Here is an 18,125-nt window from a genome sequence, read left to right as displayed (position 1 = left end):
GAGTTACAATGTTGTAAGCAGCATTGTGCAATACAGTGGGCAGACAGCAAGGCCAACATTTTCAGAAATACCCTCTTAGTTTCAAGGTCTTGATTTTTGAGTGCTTAAACCGAGGCACCTCAAGTATGATTTTTCAGAAGTAGTAAGGATTTGAAAATTGGTTGGGGTGGGTGGGAGATTTTTGAATCCTTTATCCAGCCTTGGAAGATTAGTTTGTGTTCCCAAGGACAGTCCCAAGTCTGAAGTGCTTTGTACAGCTTAGCACTACAAATAGCAAAGGTTTAGTTGAGATTTTTGTATGTAGCAGAATCAGAGCTGCTAGGACCTATTAATCAATATTTCACTAGTTTTGCATAATCTTAATTCTCCTCAGTTTCTAGACACAGCCAGACACGTATATTACTTGCCAGATAATAATCAGCAGTTAGCTACTGTCCCAAAAGGGAAGGAGTGCAAGCCAGGGAACACAGCAGGCTACTCCTGGGTTCTTTCCCCACATCTAGCCTTGACTTACTTGGTGAATTTAGCAAATAGTTATAATACTAGCCTCTCACTTTCAGCATTAACAAATGGAAAGCCCCTTTGAGTCCCAATGGCAAGAGACAGTTGTTTTTAAACCCTCTGCCCTCTTTAAACCATCTAAGTGATTAATACTGAGAAGCATCTTACCAGTCTGGAGTTCCTTTTTGTATCTTTGTGTCGAGCAGACAGATAATCCAGCTCAGCCTGATGCACTTGGAGGTATTCACTGGAGAGGGAAAAAAAAACCCAAAGTGATATTTTCTTCTAGTATGTGCAGTAGGATACTACCAGGAACAGGTTTAAGAGGGCCAGGGGGAGGGAAAAGAGTTTCTCTGCACCCCTAACTCAAAAGTAGCCAGAGGTTGGGAAGGGCTGAGCTGGTGCAGCTGAAGGAACAGTTGGAAACAGGAAGGGGAGCCATGGAAGCTGGAAAAGAAGATGGGCTTCACATGGGTTAGAAGCTGCTGCCCTCCTTCTTGCTACCTCTCATCCCCAGCTATTTCCTCATATGCCCTCCCAGCTCCAAGAGCTTTCAAGTTCTGTTGTCCCCACACCGAGAACACAGCCAGAGCCTCGTTCTGAGGGACTTGTTTTAGATTAAGAGAAACAAGAAACAGTAAAAGTGCAAGTAAGCAGCACACCATCTTGGGACAGGCTGCCCTGAGGCGTTCAAAGGAGGAACAGGGGCCCAGGAGGCTCCTAATGCTGGAAAGTGCAGTACATAGGAAACAAAATAGTACATCTATGTGCCCCTTCCCTCCCAGCAAGAACATCCCTGAATTGACCTTCTTCCCCTCAGGACGACCCTTTATCTGCACGAGCCCCAATCCCTTCAGAAGAGCCCTCACGCCTGGGCCTGCTCCCATGTCTCACTCTCTCCTGCCACCTCCCCTTTGCTTGGCCACCCAGTGGGAAACAAGAAGTGGGAGAGGGAGGTGTCTCCAAGCCTCTGTGTTTCCTCAGAGAGGGAAGGTGGCTTTGGGCCATGCTGCTAGTTTCCTGCTCAGCTTCCCAGAGAAGCACTGGGGTAGGGAAGGTGGTGTTCTGGAGCTCCACGCTCTTGGTTACCCTTGCAGCTGGAGCAGAAGCTGCCATTTGGGGCGGGAGGAGCTGCAGAGCTGACTGAGAACTGAGCAGCTCATTAGCCAGCTGTAGCTCACAAGGCCCAAGTGTTGAAACACTGAACACTTCAGTCCTCTGGGCTTGATTTTCAGAGGTGCTGAGCATCTGCAGTCCAGCCAAAGTCAACAGGAACAGTCAGCACCTCTTAAACATGCCCTTGATTTATCTGAACAGCTGGGGGCTGAATGCTACTTTTGCTGTCCCCTAGAGCAGCCATTGGCTACTTCCTGATACTACAATTGCTTTTCCACACCAATTAAAAAGCAGGGGCCTTATCCTGTAAAGTGCTCAGCAGTTTTTGGCTTCAATGAGCCCCATGGCAGCTCCCAAAAGACAGAACTCCTCCTGAGCTGATCCTCTTCCAACTTCATTTTAATTCAGAACAGACTTGAGTAAGTCTATTTTCCCCTTTTGTATTTAAAGAGCTGAAGACAATCACCTTCTGGAAAATGCTGCTTTACAAGACACAGAACCTGGACAGCTTGGTGTGTTTATATTAAGCAGCCTGCACTTTTCCAAAATTACTCTGTTGGTGTATTTTATTGTCTTACTATTATGAACACATTCCTGTTAATACACAAAAAGTGACTCCAGCATTCAGTTTTCTGCTCTCCACACTTGCTGATAACAACTCAGTACAGTGGTAATCAGAGTTTTTTTATTAAAGTCATTTTAGGTTTTTGCAGCATTTTAAGATGCTCAGTTGGTGGGGAGGCACCCAAAAGGGGCATTAGACTTAAGGGCTAGTTGCTGTTACTATCTAAAAACAAAAAACATTCCAGCAAGAACAAATGGATTGAGTTTGAATCTGCTTAAAATTTGGCCTTTCAATTATTGGATGCAGCTGTTTTCTGCAGACAGCTTTAATTAGTTATTCAGTTCTGCAAGGAGGTTGCTCAGGAGTCTGACTGTGTGATGTTCTTCACAGAATTAGGACCATAACTCTCTAATCCATCTGACAGTTTAGTCTCCCCAAGCCCTAAGAAAATATTGGAGCCAAGTAATTTTTTTTCTAGGTTTAGAATTTTTATTGTTAATTCCATTAACTAGACACTGGTGTAACTTTTTAAAAGGCTAAGACCTTACAGTCGTTGAGGGAAACCAACTGTGTTAACTATGTGAGACACAATCAAGTAGTTGAGGGGTTTACATTTATGGCAAATAATTTCAGTACTCCACCTCCTCCCGCCCCCATTATATTCTTAGCTTAAAATCCCATGGTATTAAAATCCTGGAGATGCCAATGTTGTATCTGAAGGAGCTGTGTGCCAGCATGCTTCCCACAGATTAGAAGCACTGAGAGGAATTATAAAGCCACATAAAGGTTATGATGATTCCATTTACTCTTGTCTCTACTCAGTGATGGCCAGGTACCTAATGAAGTTCCTAGAGCTCCATGCTAAACTCTGTGATATCCATGGGTCTAACTATTGCCATTAATAGAAGTAGGATAAAATCCTTGGCGTGAGGGAGGATTTGGTTCCAAATAAATGCGTTTGCCACTAGGTAGTGTGTTTACTAAGGGCCCATTTCTGTATCTAATGAAGACAATAGGAACTTTGCCATTGATTACAAGGACTGCTGTATTGGACCATTAAGCTAGAGTATAAGGAACAAAGTTGTGGTAGTAACAAAGACACTAAAGAAATCAAATTCCAACAAATTAATATTTGAAAAGTCCTTACTTAAGTCCTTTCTTCAAAGCTTCAAAAATTTTCTTCACCTGCTGTGGTTTTGGATCCCAGATGACAGCCCCTCTCTGCAGGGAGGGATACATTTTGGAGGATTTCACAGACATTTTAGACCTCACTGAATTCCTGCTGAGAGACTTTCTGTAAGGAAGGGGAGAGGAAAAAAAAAATAATAATCAGCACCACCTCAGAGGTGGAAGAAAGTCTCACACATAGCTACTACAATCCTCGTTGCAGAGCTGCTCCTGCAAACCTTTACTCAAAGGAGAAGTTGCATTGAAAACAGTGGGACTACTTAAATGAGTAAGGGAAGCAGGATCAGGACCTGTATTAGATCCATAACAGAGAGTGGTTCAGTGTTGGTCTTTAACCCATCAAAGCCAAGAAATGGCTACCGCATATTGGGACAAGAGGCTAGAGGAAAATAGAGAAGATTAGGTTATGAGTGTTAATTTAGAATTTCCTGGTTTCAAGGGAGACCACTAGGAGTCAAGACCCTCTCTTCTGTTGTTAATTTATTTTACACACACAATTCCCCATTATTTGGGGGAACCAGAAATAGATTTTTTTATGTACTACCGATTCACAGACTGCTGTTCAACACTCAGTAATTAATCCTTGTGATCAAGATAGCTTATGCCTTGATCCTGTAAACACATTCATACAGGGTAGGTTTGTAGAACTGGGACTCAATTGTTATCATCCCTGTTTGTAAAATGGAGGAACTAAGGCAGAGAGTTTGTGGGTTACTCAAGGTCAGGAAAGAAGTTGGGATCAGAGTCAGGATTAGATCTTGGGCACTGCTGTTCTCCAAGTTTCACTAATCCCCTGACAAATAGTCCACTCTCATCAACTAAAGGGATCATATACACGATTAAAAGTACATTAATAGACCAGATCAGTTCTGGGTTATTAGGCTGTTTAGCAAAGATATGTTATAAAAGGACTTCAGAAATAGCTACTGCTTGGCTGCTCTCAATACTTGTTTAAATATTCACTCATTTATATTTTGTGTCTGAAACATGCCAGAAGTCTATGAGGCCCAGATTATAAAGTAGTGTTTGTTTGTTTCCCTAACCCAATCTGGCTTTCTATGACAGATACATTACATCTTTTTAAAGCAGTTAAAAATCAAATCCTACTTAGCTCAGAAATCCCATAAAAAGTCATTATATAATGGGTCTGCTGTGCAAATATGAAGAACAATAGAACCTGTAGTCTTTAGTCATATACCTGTGATGGGTAAGCAGAGCCCAGAATAGGCTTTGAAATCACTGCTGACACTTGTCTCCCGTTGATAGATTCCTGGCTGGTTTACCTCCCTCTTTGTAGGCTCATAAACTCTGATTATTTGTAGCTGGTTTGATTAATTCCCCCTTCTACTTGCTTTTAACTTCCTCCTTTAAACTGAGCCTTTATTTGACAAAGTTAATCTAGAGAAATTCCCCACTCCTGACATCTATTCAGATTGTGTCATTGAGTTGGGTTGAGCTGAGGCTCTCTCAGTTTTTGAGTGCTGAGTAAGTCCTGGATTGGACACACCTGGGGAAATGACAAAAATCTGAATTCTAGAGTTGGCCTATGAATTTTAGAATGGGCCACCATAAAGAAGGTGCATGAAACTCAAGCTGTGAGGAAGGATGGTTTGGGGATTGGTTCTAGCTGTGTCATAGGCTTTCTCTATGACCGTTGGATAAGTCCTTCACTTAGATGCCTAAATACTTTCAAGGAGCTGGGCTTTCTGTGTCTTAATTTCTCCATTTTACAGTTGGGGATAACAATATTTATCTCCCGTGAAGGTGTTGGGATGGTAAGTTAACTAATGTGCCTAAAGCATTTTGAGAGCTTCAGATGGAAGCTGCTGTAGAAATGCAATGTATGGTCAGTGTATGCTCAGAAGGGAGTCTGCCTGTGATCTGCTACTGTGTCATTCTAAAGTGCTAGTGCGAGAGATTGTGAAGGGAAAGGCAATCAGTAAATACATTCACTTTGCTGGGGAAAGTCATTTGGTGTTTCAACTAGCAATGTCTTGCCCTTAACACTTAGCATCATCTCAAAATACTTTCCTAAATGTCTGAGTTCTCATCTCTGAGCAAAACTTTCCTCTACTGAAAGAGTTAAGAGGCAATGAGATTTTGCAAATAGAAAAAAATGCATAAAGACTAAATTGTTTAGAAATGCTTTACAGCTGAAAGTAACAGAGTAATCTTAGGGGAAATCTAAACTTGCTTATTTAGAGTTTTCTTTGCCTGCTGGAGGTGATTTGGTTATAGAAACAGCTGTTCAACTCTTTTTCTGCTAGACTCCTTCCCTGTAAGAACTCCCACTATGTATGTCAAGCTCAAATCCGTTTATGTAATTTACTGTGTTTTTTCTCGACAGTTTAGTTATCAGTCTGACTTATGCTAGGACTATTATTCAGGTTCCATAATGAATTTCATGAATTCATGTGCAAAGACTTCCAGAGCAGGTTACCAACCTGTGTCAAGTTCTCATTTTAATTCACAATTTTATAAATGCTGTGCTTGGTGACAAGTTAATTAGTTTGTTCAGTGCTTTGAAAATACAAAGAACTGTATAAGAAGTGCCAGGTGTTTTACTGAGATACAAGCAGTTACTCAAGGATTGCTTTAAGAAGTGGAATACTTTGTGACATTTTTCAGCACTTGTATATGATTCAAATCAGTTCCCTTTGGTATTTTTCTGGCATATGTTGACAGCCAGAGCTGCTGCTGATCTTCTGTTTATATAGCATTATTATCCTAAAAACATTTAACAGATTATATAGGAATCACTTCAATCAGCACAGAAACACAAGCCACTCTTGGGTGGAAGTGGCAGCTATTTAACACTACCTAGCAATGTTACACAATGCTTTAGAACAAGCAGGAAGGAAGACTACTGGGTCACGCTGCTGACAGGATCCTGGGACTGAGAAAACTGGGTTCTAGTCTCAGTTGTCACTAAACTGCTGTGTGACATTTGGGCAGTTCCCTTGATCTTCTCTGTGCCTCTACACACCCTTTGTCTGTCTTGTCTATTTCAGCTGCAACAGACCTTCTCTGTCCCTATTATAATGGCATCCTGATCTCATCTGGGGCCTCCAGATGCCATTTAATAAAAATAACTGCAGGAGGAATGTAGGTGCGCTGAATGTAATTACCTAGAGCTAACACCCCTGTTCTACTGAAAAGTGCCATGAGATTTTTAAGGACTATAAGGAGTCAGGAAGTTTTACGTCTCCTCTCATAGATGGCATTGGCACAAGCATGCTAGTCACTACCATGCTGCTGGCAGAGGGTTGTTGCTTTGGTACAGACTCAAAGCTTAGACAGGGGGGTTCTTCCCTCTAACACCAATGCTTGCAGCACTCAGTGTTCTCTTTGGGATCCCATCCAAACATGGATCTGTCACAACCCTGCTTCTTGTGTGAGATGTGAACAGCTCCCTTTTAATTCCCATGCATGTCCCTTAAATCAGTATCTAGCAGCAAGTTTGCAAAATAGATTTTGCAGGTATTTCGGGGTAAGTACAGTTTTGCCCTCAACATGTCAGGGGAACTCAGCTGTGCTCTTCCTGCCAGATGGAAGAATGATCCATACTGTGAGACCTGCTTTTGACTCTGCAGAAACATTGGGTGACAATGATAATGATAAATAGTACTTTAGATGCATCTTCCATCCCAAAGCAGTTTGTAGCCTAAAACTGATATGCAAACTATAAGCAAAGGTTGCTTCATCCACTGCTGAAGTGCAGCCATCTCTAGAACATGGTGAAGTAGATGTTTAACAGTGCACAACAACAGTACTCATTCATTTAGGACAAAAAAGGTAAGGCACACCTTATGCAGGGAGGATTTAGGTTGGCAAGAAATGTTGACCTGTGTCTAATATCTGACTGCTCAGGGTGCATGTATTTGTTTTCACTTTTTATTCTACTTACGCTAACTTTCTGCTTTGCACCGTGCTGAATCCAGCAAAGGAACAGCTCCTGCTGATTCCACCTCCATCACTGGGAGAGACAAATGTCAATTTCACTGACATGATAACCGGTCAGAAAGTCCGTGGCCTCCTGAAATAAACAGGAAAACAGATGAGTCTAAACCTGCTTGGCAGTTCAGGTTGAGCCAGTGCTGCACTGCAGGGAGGAGAAACCACTGAGTAATACAGCAGGCACTACAGTTGCTAGAAGAAAAGATCTGTCTGCTGAACACATTTTCTCTGTCATACACTATAATTAATAAACAATGGAGTCATCTGAAACATACTCACGCCCTCAGGCATTTGCTGATCTGTTTAGCAAACTCTAGACCTCATCCTATAAGAGGCCAAGCACCCGCAACTGCTGCAGAAGCCAGTGGGGCTGGAGGGCTCCCAGTACCTCATGCAGTACTTCCTACAATTTGCAACAGCCCTACTGTCGAAGACGGAGGTTGATGCAACCCATGTACTCCCAAGTCATTCTGGGATACCAGAACAGTACTCAGATCCCAGCCTTGCAATCAGGGACATGAAAACAGGGCCCTGCATCCATACAGAGCTCCACGGAAGTCAATGGGGCACAACATGGATGAAGCGTGCGCACACACACAAGCGTGGATCTAATGGCAGGATCAGAGCCCTCATTTGTGGTGCTTGAGCCCACAGCAGAACCTCTTCTTCCATCAGTAAAACTCAGCCTCGTTCTCCCCTTCTGGCGAGTTTAATTTCCCTGGGATCCCTCACTTCTGTTTCCCATCAGTCATACTCTTTTGTTTCCTGGAGAATTATGTTCTCCACTGTATATGTATAGAATTCATACTGTAATACAAGTAACAGACACATCCACAAAACAGCTGTAGAAAATCATCCTAGGCAGTTAATATACAGAAGAATTCCCCTCCTGCCCCCCACAGGCTGGTATAATGTAAACACCAGAGCTAGCAGCTTTGCTTTCTTTTTTGAAATGGGGCCATGAAGAGGGCCAAACCCTGACATCTTCTGTCCATTCTTACTCTCGCAAAACTCCCATTGAGGTCAGTGGGGAATTTTTGTTTGAGTAAAATGTGAGAGCCAGAGCATCCCCCTCTGCAGAAATATCCGCGGGAGAGGAGAAGGCCACAAGGATGTTCTCATGGAATTGTGACCAAATTACTCCATGGGGGAGAGGTATGAGCCTTGCACTGTGGAATGAGTTCCAGAGCCAAGATCCCTGGAGCTCAGTGTGCCTCTGCTCTGGCTCTCGCCTCAGCAGCATGGCTTCAATTAATAGCACAGCAGTCTTGGAGTCCAGAGAGCATTGTTCTATTCTTGGCTCTTCCAGTGACTTGCTGTGCAAATACAGGCATGGTACCCAACCTCCCTGTACCTCAGTTTCCCAATGGATGAGGAGGATGATACTTCTCCTCCTATGTAAAGCACTTGCGTTTCCCAGGAGGGATGAGAGATTTTGAACGTATCTCCTGAATTCTAGGCTAAGCTAAGGGCCTTCCCAGTATAAGGCCTCTAAGTATTATTATCTGCAGCAATAGTAACTATATAAATAGTTCACCTAACCATGCCCATGTATATTTTTCCATCTGATCATTTGAACCTGAATGAGAAGTGACCATTTTACTTGCAGCTTTTCAACTAATTGTTGCCTATACTACTTGAGTTCTAACTTCTAGATCCCTGCATGTTTCACTGGCTTGTCCAGATTTTGGGGAGTTCATGAGTAAGCCAAGGGAAAGCAGTTGAAAGGTGTTAGAACAAGATCCAACAGTCAGGCTGTGGCGCCAAACAGCATCTACTTTGCAACAGCCACTCAAGATAAAAGGACCTTGGCACTAAGTATCTTTTCTCTTAGTACATTTAGCTTCACAAGATCTCAAAGGGTCTGATGCAACTCCTAGTGAAGTCAATGGAAACCCTCCTATGTGGCTCTGTAAGGTGTGCCCCAATCACATTTTAATCAGACAGCATGGGGCTTTTGGTTTCTTTGGCTGTGAGTGAGTGTCTGGCAGCCATTACTGTGTTTAAGGTTGCATTACAGCTTTCATTCTTGCCTGCAGTTTTCAGAAGCTCATAACTCTGTGAACAATCATCCCATTATCATGATCACTGGGCTGAAATAAACATGCAACTTACCAAAAAATGTCATTGCCTAACAAGTTATTAGAGGAAGAAACAAAAGGAATGGCTTTGTGGTTATTGCCTGCATACCCCATGAAAGCTGGACTGGGTCCTGGGTCCAGTCTTCCAGCCCTTGGGGTTGGGAGTCTGACAGTGGGATGGAGGAGTATGGAGGAGAACCTTGCCTTATTTTACTTACTCCTCAAGCCGATGTGGTAATGGACATTGAAGAGCTCTTAAAGGGAGATTCGCAGACTTTGAGGGTGGGGGTAATACACCACAGACAAAGGAGGGAGGCTTGTGGGAGTTGGAAGATTGTGAGAGGCCCTATGCAGGAAGGACTTGCAGGTCTGAGTCCCAAGTTCAAAGGGCTAGGAAGTGTGAAACTTACAGATCCCAAAATCACACATGATGCTGTAACTAAACTAAAAACCTTGGGCCTGATTCTCTTCTCATTTATACTGGTGTAAATCAGGTGACACTACTGAACTCCAAGGAGTTACACTCATGCAAAGTGGATATAAATGTAAAGCGAACCAGGCCTTGTGACTGTCATGATCAGCCCTGAACTTATTTAAACTCACGTAGGCTCAGTTCTCAGCTGGATTGAGTATGTCCCTTTAGTTACAACATTTAGGGTTATGTTTCAAAGAAATTCGCTGGCAGGATTTGCACGAACAGAAGCTTTTCTCATCAGAATAAAACGGAACTGAAATAACCTCAGAGAAAACATTGGGGGGGGGGGTGGTATCTTTATTTACTTTGAAATAACTGTGATAAAGTCAAATCATCTCATGGTACAAAAAACATTTACATATTTTTGGTGGTGACTCAGAGCTCAGTTCACACTTCTGACTACAAGGCCTTAAGTAGGATATCATGGTAGCATCTTTTTTTAGCAGGGAGGATTTATAAGCACAGTTCTCTAGAGAGAGGCTCACAGAGTTTTGCAAGCCAGTGTGTCTATATCAGGGGTAGGCAACCTATGACACGGGTGCCGAAGGCGGCATGCAAGCTGATTTTCAGTGGCACTCACACTGCCCAGGTCCTGGCCACCAGTCCAGGGGGCTCTGCATTTTAATTTAATTTTAAATGAAGCTTCTTAAACATTTTAAAAGCCTTATTTACTTTACATACAACAATAGTTTAATTATATATTATAGACTTACAGAAAGAGACCTTCTAAAACGTTAAAATGTATTACTGGTACATTAAACCTTAAATTAGAGTGAATAAATGAAGATTTGGCACAGCACTGCTGAAAGGTTGCCGACCCCTGGTCTATATAAAAGTGCTGAACTGCATTACAACTGATCCTGGGAAAAAAAGCACCTGGCCATATCTCAAGCCAGTTCCTCCCTCAGGTTAGGAGTGACTCAGACAAGGACCTCCAGCAAAACTTAGTTGAAAATCAGTCTCAGAAGTTTTCTAACCTGGTAATCTCTCCTGGGTGGGTCCGGGTCTTCAAATCTCAAAATTTTGGGAGTTAACCCTTGGGGTCAGACTCAGGGGTACTTTCCCAATCCCAGAAGTCCCAGAAAGCATAAAATGTGATGACAGTGGCTGACTGGGGCCCAGCACATGTAAAATACCAGACATTAGAGCGAATGTAAGGAGCAGGCTTCTGGGCGATGAAATTGTTAGGGGGAGTAGAAGGGTTGAGCTGAGCGGAAAAAGGACAGCGACTGAGAGTCAGTATCCACAGTTTGATGGGGCTTAAGCAAATCTCCCAAACCATCAGAAATTAACTCAGTCAAAGGTTAAGTGTCTGATTTTGCTGGAATGAGATTCTAATTCCCTCAAGATAAATTTTGTATTTTTTGATGTAAGGAATAAGCTAATTTGTCCCAACTTTAACAACTTGCAATGTCACAAAGACACTTTAATACTGTGCTGCACCGTTACCATATAACCAGGCTATAGGGCCAACGATTCAACTATACTCGGCAATAGGTACTAAAAGTCAGCTCAGGTTGCCTGCAATAGTCAGAATCTGTTAGTATTCGGATATTCCTAAAGCCAAACCACCCTCATCCCCCGCAGACAAAAACCTGGTTTCTGTTTGTGTTTATCCCTAAACTTTTCCAACCCTAGTCACATACTTGCTTGTTTCTGGGCACAATAGTTTCAACAATTTTATGAGGAAAATATGACTCATTGACTTTTTGCAAATATTTCTGCTGATGTTTTGTCCTTTTAAACTAGTAGTTATGGTTTTTTAAATGACTCCAAGAAATTTATTTGTTCTCTCGCTAGAGAAGTCATTAATGTGCCTCTATAAAATGGTAAAACATCCCATTTCTATTAATTAAACAAACACACTTGCTTCTATTTAGTGTGTGTCTGAAAATAACTGTACTTGAGTTTTGCTTCCTGCAATAAATTGTGGATACATATATTAGTACTTAGATCTCTCCTGACCTATTTGTACCAACATATCAGATGGCTACCCATATAATTAATACATATTTGCACCCACAGTTCACTGCATGCAGCAAAATGTGGCTCAGCTATCTACTGCTACAAAACACTATCCACAAAAATGGAGGCCAGGTTGAGCGCAAGATGAATACCAGGCCTTAAGTCTGAACATCATCTCGGATCCCTAACAGGTATAGACTGAGAAAATATTGTACCGTCCTTCCAAAAATCTGTAACGTGAGACACAAGTGACTGAGCAGAGGATGTGTTATGTCATTGGTTTACTTTGTCTTTTACTTTGGATGTTGACTTTGTTAGACACACAGTACCCAAAAACCATTTTTATTTTTTTTATTTTTTGGTCCTACGTAGATTACTCTAAATTTTGTCATATATTGCTTGATGCTTACTTTCCCCTCTCTTTATTTTGATTACTACTATTATTTACTTATTATTTCTGATAAATAATTTTCCTTTAGCTGCATAGTACTGGCATTGACTGGGTAGGATACACGAGGTTCTCCCTTTCTGCAGGTTTGTGAAAGACAAAGGGAGTCATTGTACTTTGTCTTATCACAATTTAATCCTTTAATGCAGTAGCCTCAAGTGTGCCCAGCACTTACATAAGGAACTATGGCCCTGACTCTGAAATCGGATCCACATATGCCAATCCCTGTGCACATTTGGAGCTTTGTGGCTGTCAATGGAGCTTCACATGAATCTGCCTACAGTACATGGATCAGTCTGCAGCGCTTATGCCTGCTGCATGATGGCCAGACAAACTGTGCTGGCGGGAATGAATTACCTTCTGAAAATATCTAGTGTACACCTAGAAAAGGTTTGCCAATATAGCTAGCTACGCTGGCAAATCTACCTACTGGAGGTACAGTTTTACTGGCAAAAATGTGGTTTTGCTGGCATAGCTTATACCAGTTCTCAGAATGAAAGCTATACCAGCAACAGGGTTTTTGGTTTTGGGGTTTTTTTGTGCCCCATCCTCTTGCTCCGAAATAACTGCATGTACACTAAAGCTTTCACTAGTATAAAAATGCCATTAAAAATCACAACCCTGTCCGATATTATTCAACTGTCAAAAGTTTCTAGTATAGATCTGGCCTACATCTCATTTTGCAAACAGTGCTTCATTTTGCTCTAATCACATTCATATGATCAAAGATTGTTTTCTCCCTCTCATTAATTGAAAAACTTGGGAGCAATGGACTCCAGCACAGTTTGTCCAGAGACTACAGGCCTGATCCTGCACCACTGAGTTTAAAGGGAGCTCTGCCATTGACTTCATTGGGTGCAGATAAGGTGCTAAGTACACATTCCTAGATTTAGGGCCCAGTCTTGCAGTTCTGGGACTCGTGAATAGCCTCACCTAAATCCCCATGTCTATAGTTTCAGAACTTGGTCATTAGTTATTTTGAAGATATATAAAAAGCAAGCAAACTAAACGAAGAATTAAGGCTCTATTTTACATAAACATAGTGTTAAATTCACTGGGAAAGTACACGCTACATGTAATCTCTGCTCTCAGGCATTCTTTAGAGAGACCACTGACCTCAGTAGCAATGTCTTCTTCACTAGATACTTTACTAGATAAACATTCCAAATTTATGATTAAAAAAACTTAACTTTTCAACTTTCCTTTTAGATGATTACCCTGTCATGGCAGTAAAATTGTTAATGTCAGAACTAAAGAACCTTTCTCTAGTTATTTTTCTAGAGCTGGAAAGGCCACTTTAAGTCCTGGAATGGGAACATCATCTTTTTAATCCTTTCTCATAGGGCTATTTTCACACAGCATTATGTATATTGCATACAAATGGACTCTCTTTCCTCAGATGTATACTTGCACTTGGAAACTTACAGAAATAAGGAAGTGCAGAAAGCTCACATGCCATTCAGCCTTAGTCCAGAAAGTCTAATTGATAGACATCATTATTTTGGCACTGAAGCTTGTTGTCTCAGGCTGGCAAACAAAGCACGAACCCAGGTTTCCAAGAAGGCTGGAGATAAGCCATCCTTACGACTTCCACAAAGAGCTTGTAAAATATACAGTTTTTAATTATTGTTTTTGGATATAACTGCTGGAGCCAATGGGAGCAGAGTTAGCACAATCCTGAGAGCTTTAGAAAATCCCACCCCAATCCATTCAAAGTTTTGCATCTTGCCTCTAACATGTTGAGGATCAAATTCTGCTTTTTCCCCTCTGCACCTTCTCCACCCCACACTCCCCAGGAGCATAATGCGACATGGGCAGCCGAACTGGCGTGGTCTGCTGTGCAGGATGTGGGGAGCCTGTCATAGAGCTGTGCTTGGCAGCAGCTTTGCATGACCAAGCTAAAGCTGGTAGGAGAAAGAAGGTATCCAGTGGCTCTGTGACTACACAGATTCACAAGCCAACCACCCCTTCATGCCCTGAGGCTGAGTAGTGGATACAGGGCAATTCTGCTACAGATGCACAGCCTGTAAGGGGGAAGATTTTGTTTTTACATCCATACCCACCCACCTGCTGCTGTGGAACTCCCAGTCCCATGACAGTTTCACTGAGGCCCTAACAGACTTCTAGGTACAGGGTAACATTTTCAATAGTGCCTAGGAAGCATAGAAGCCGAAATACCTTTATCAAAAGTGAGTTAGGTCTGTAGAAGCCCAAGTGTCATTGAAAGTCAGAATGACTTAGACTCCTAAGTGCCTAAATCATATTGACTTTGAGTTGGTCCCCTAAGGGCCTATTTCACTTTGGCAAATGGGACTTGGGAAGCTTTGAAAATGTTATCCATAAAATATATTTAACCCTTAAATATCTATTTTTAAACCAAATATCTGAAATCACTTTCCCCTTTATACCTCTCACTCAGGCATATTTAAGAACACTTTAGACTGGTTTATCATGCATCGTATCTCCACCCACATTGCCTAGTTTCAGACATTAAACCCAGCTCTGAAGCCACAGGAGATGGGGCCTTACACAACTTCCGAGAGCCAAATTCAGTACTCTTGTGTTTGCCTGCACCAGTGCATAGCATCACAACCATCCCCCTCAGACAGCTAACCCTGGGCTGCATATGGCATCTGTGAAATAACCAGCTATTGCAGAGAAAAAGCACAACCATGATCTCAGGCCCGGCCTCTCAAGTACAACATGACCCACTTTTCAAATAATGTATTCAAAATGCCATTGCATTTCTAACTGGCTTCAGTCTAAGCACATAAAGCCAAATTCTGCTGCCTGTGACACTGGTGTGAATCCAGAGTCAGTGGAATTACTCCAGATTTACGCTGCATTCCCTGACAGCAGGATTTGACCCATATTCAAACAATGATCTGGAAATTATTTTTCAGGAGTGGGGGTGTAGCTGTTAGTTTTGAGGTTCACTTTGACTCTCCCCCTAATGGCAGGATATTAGATGGTTGAAGCAGAAAAGAGAAGTTACAGGCCACATGCTGGTTCTAAAGCTCCCACTTCTTCCAGCCAGATTGTTCGCCAGAATCAGGACAGGCAGTATATCCCACTGTTATTTTTAAAATGCTTTTGGAATATTATGGCAAGAATCGGTTTGGATTTAACCACAAGCCTTGTGCAGTTTATTTCCCTCCCTGATATGTGGCATACTCATGTGGCACGCTCATTCGTCCACATGCTGAATTGCTTCCTGCAGTATGTGGGGTGGCTTCATGCCTGCCTGTATCAGGGCTCTGCCCGTGGCACTGAGGTGTCACTGTGAGGCTGCTCTAGTGCCATTCCTTGAGTTTTGCTTTCTTCCCCAGGGAAAGGCAGGGAACAATCCATCTATTACCAGCTGATTTACAAGCTCAGATCCTGCTGCTTGCTCCTCTGGTTTCAATTTCAAGCTTGATGACAAAATTTAAAGCCTGAACCAGGGATTCTGGAATGCACCAGGCTCTACACGCTAGCCTGACTCATAGCTTGTTCTGCTTTGGCAGAAGCTGAGACTGCAGTTAGATGGATTCTAATGAAAACTTAAAAAAAAATCCTACCAAGAGAATAAGCAGATGGTGTTAAGAAAGGGAACTATTTACAAGCAACAAACAGCCCTTTCTAGTTCTGACAAGAAAAGTCGGCCTAGCACTGATGCACCAAATTCTACAGCCACTGCCACAGATAAGCTTCCCTTTGTCAACTGGAAAATCCTGAGTATTTCCATCACACATCTGTCCTGTAGCACACTTCTTTCCTCCCACCTCTCACCCAAGCCTGTACAAATGTAATATACAGGCTAAGTGCATGTGATTATGTCTCCCTCTAGTGGCTGGTCCCAGAGAAAACAGCCTGCTACTTAGAGCTAAACTTCCCCTGTAGCTCTACTATGAAAGCCCTGGAGCTTTAGGGCTCAGACTCTCCTGTTTCTTTTTAACCTCTGCTGGAAACCATGGTGATGTAATGTCCCACGGGCACCTACATACATGTGCATGCACGCTGCAGCCAAAGTGGATAGGTATGCCTAAGCAGTAATGAAGTTTGATGTTCAGCAGCATGAGGTGCCTTTAAATATCTCCAAGAGGCCAGCTCTGCAAATCACAGTGTATGGGAATTTCTACCAGGGCAGACTTCTGGCAACATAAGAAGGAGCCATTATACTTCTCATTTAGTCTTGTCATTATGAAACTAGCCTCCCTTCCTAAGGACTCGGGTCCAGATTTTTAAAGCTATTTAGGTGTTGTTGCGCTAATGCCTAACTGATTTAGAAGCCTAAATCTCATTTTCAAAAGTAATGCAGGCACTTTGGAGTCTAAATCTCATCAACAGTCTATGGGATTTTGGTTTCCTTTTGCCACTGAGATTTAGGCTCCTAAATCGTTTAGGCATTGCAATGATGAGCACAGCAAGGCCTAAGTATCTTTTAAAAATCTGGATCTTAGCCATTATGCCACCCACATGACCCAGGCTTTGATCCCTCAAGTACCCCAGGACACTTGATGTGATAGGCAACTAGCAGGGCCATGGGAGATGTGGGATGTACAGTACATTCTGCCATTCCACTCTTGCTCCCTAGAAAATAATGAGTCTGATAAAACAGGGTTAGTCTCCAGAAGCACATGGCAGATAGAGAAATGGAAATGAATAAAAAACATCAGGTCACTGGGAATGGAGTTACTCTATAACTTCTCTTTGTTGACATCTAAAGCTAAATTATTTCCATAAGGCACAATCCAGTGAAGTGCTGAGTGGTGATGGAGTTACACAAAAGAGGTAAACATTTTCACAAGTGATTTTTGGGTGCCCAACTTGAGGCACCTTAAAGAGGGCTGATTTTCAGCAAGTGTTGAAAACCCACCCTCTGCGAGTTAGGTCCACGTCAAGTTGGGCACCCAGAAGCCAAGGGTCCCCCAAATCATTAGTCGTTTTTGGAAATTTTGCTGGGGACAAATTTGGCCCAATCTCTCTTAAGATAAACAAGCAAGGCTTGAAAAGTTATGATTTCTGATGAATTAGAGGTGGAGAGGTCTAGCCATTGCTGTTGCAGTACTAATCTCTGCAATTATGCTCTGTGTAACCTGTTTTCTTTGCTGACACACAAAGGCTTCCCAGCCATGGTGCCTTCCTTACAGGGGACAATAAGGATTTCTGCCAATACAAGGGTGTGTTGTGTTTTTTGCCCTTTCATTTATATCACACCAAAGCACTGTTCTATCCAATCTTGGCACACAAGCTTCTGTCATTTGTAGCCCATAATATCTTATGCTGTTACTCCCTGATTTTATTTGGTTTGGTTTGGTTTTTAATGAGATGAAGTTCACAAATGCCCCACTCCAGATCTTATAAACCATTGGTCTTAAATGGGCAGATCTAGAGATTTTGCAGAAAAAACCCAGTCAGTAACCACACAGCTCTACTTAGAAACAGATGTTTTACCCCCTCTAAGCTGAACTAATGAGGCAAAAGTTTGGAAAGAACATGTCAGATTCAGTAAAAGTTCTGTTCAGAGAGCCGCACAAGCATGGTGCCACCAGACTAGGTGGCATATCCCCAGCCTGTGCAAACTGTTACAGTTCTATTGACTTCAATGATCTGCCCCTTTGAGTCCTAGATCACATCTAAACTAGACTGCAGGCTCAGCCACAGTGAACTAAATGCCATTTGCCTAAATAATAAACTCAACATTAACAAGTCACCGGGACCAGATGGCATTCACCCAAGAGTTCTGAAAGAACTCAAATATGAAGTTGCGGAACTATTAACTAAGGTTTGTAACCTGTCCTTTAAATCGGCTTCGGTACCCAATGACTGGAAGTTAGCTAATGTAAC

The 18,125-nt window shown here is 42.3% G+C and overlaps 1 protein-coding gene across 1 annotated transcript in view; it reads right to left on the bottom strand.

Moving 5' to 3' along the window:
• RIPOR3 (RIPOR family member 3) overlaps nt 1-18,125 on the bottom strand; it is a 67,778-nt gene that overhangs the window by 36,057 nt on the left and 13,596 nt on the right. The window contains exons 2-4 of the mRNA XM_032804042.2: nt 7,278-7,406; nt 3,330-3,476; nt 670-748 (exon numbers count right to left, since the gene is read on the bottom strand). Of these exons, the coding sequence (XP_032659933.1) occupies nt 670-748; nt 3,330-3,476; nt 7,278-7,378 (327 nt within the window). The 5' untranslated portion in view covers nt 7,379-7,406. The remainder of the gene's footprint in view (nt 1-669; nt 749-3,329; nt 3,477-7,277; nt 7,407-18,125) is intronic.

This window comes from Chelonoidis abingdonii, chromosome 14, assembly GCF_003597395.2.
Source record: "Chelonoidis abingdonii isolate Lonesome George chromosome 14, CheloAbing_2.0, whole genome shotgun sequence".
Classification (NCBI taxonomy): Eukaryota; Metazoa; Chordata; order Testudines; family Testudinidae; genus Chelonoidis; species Chelonoidis abingdonii.
This window is presented reverse-complemented; position numbering and strand designations above follow the sequence as displayed.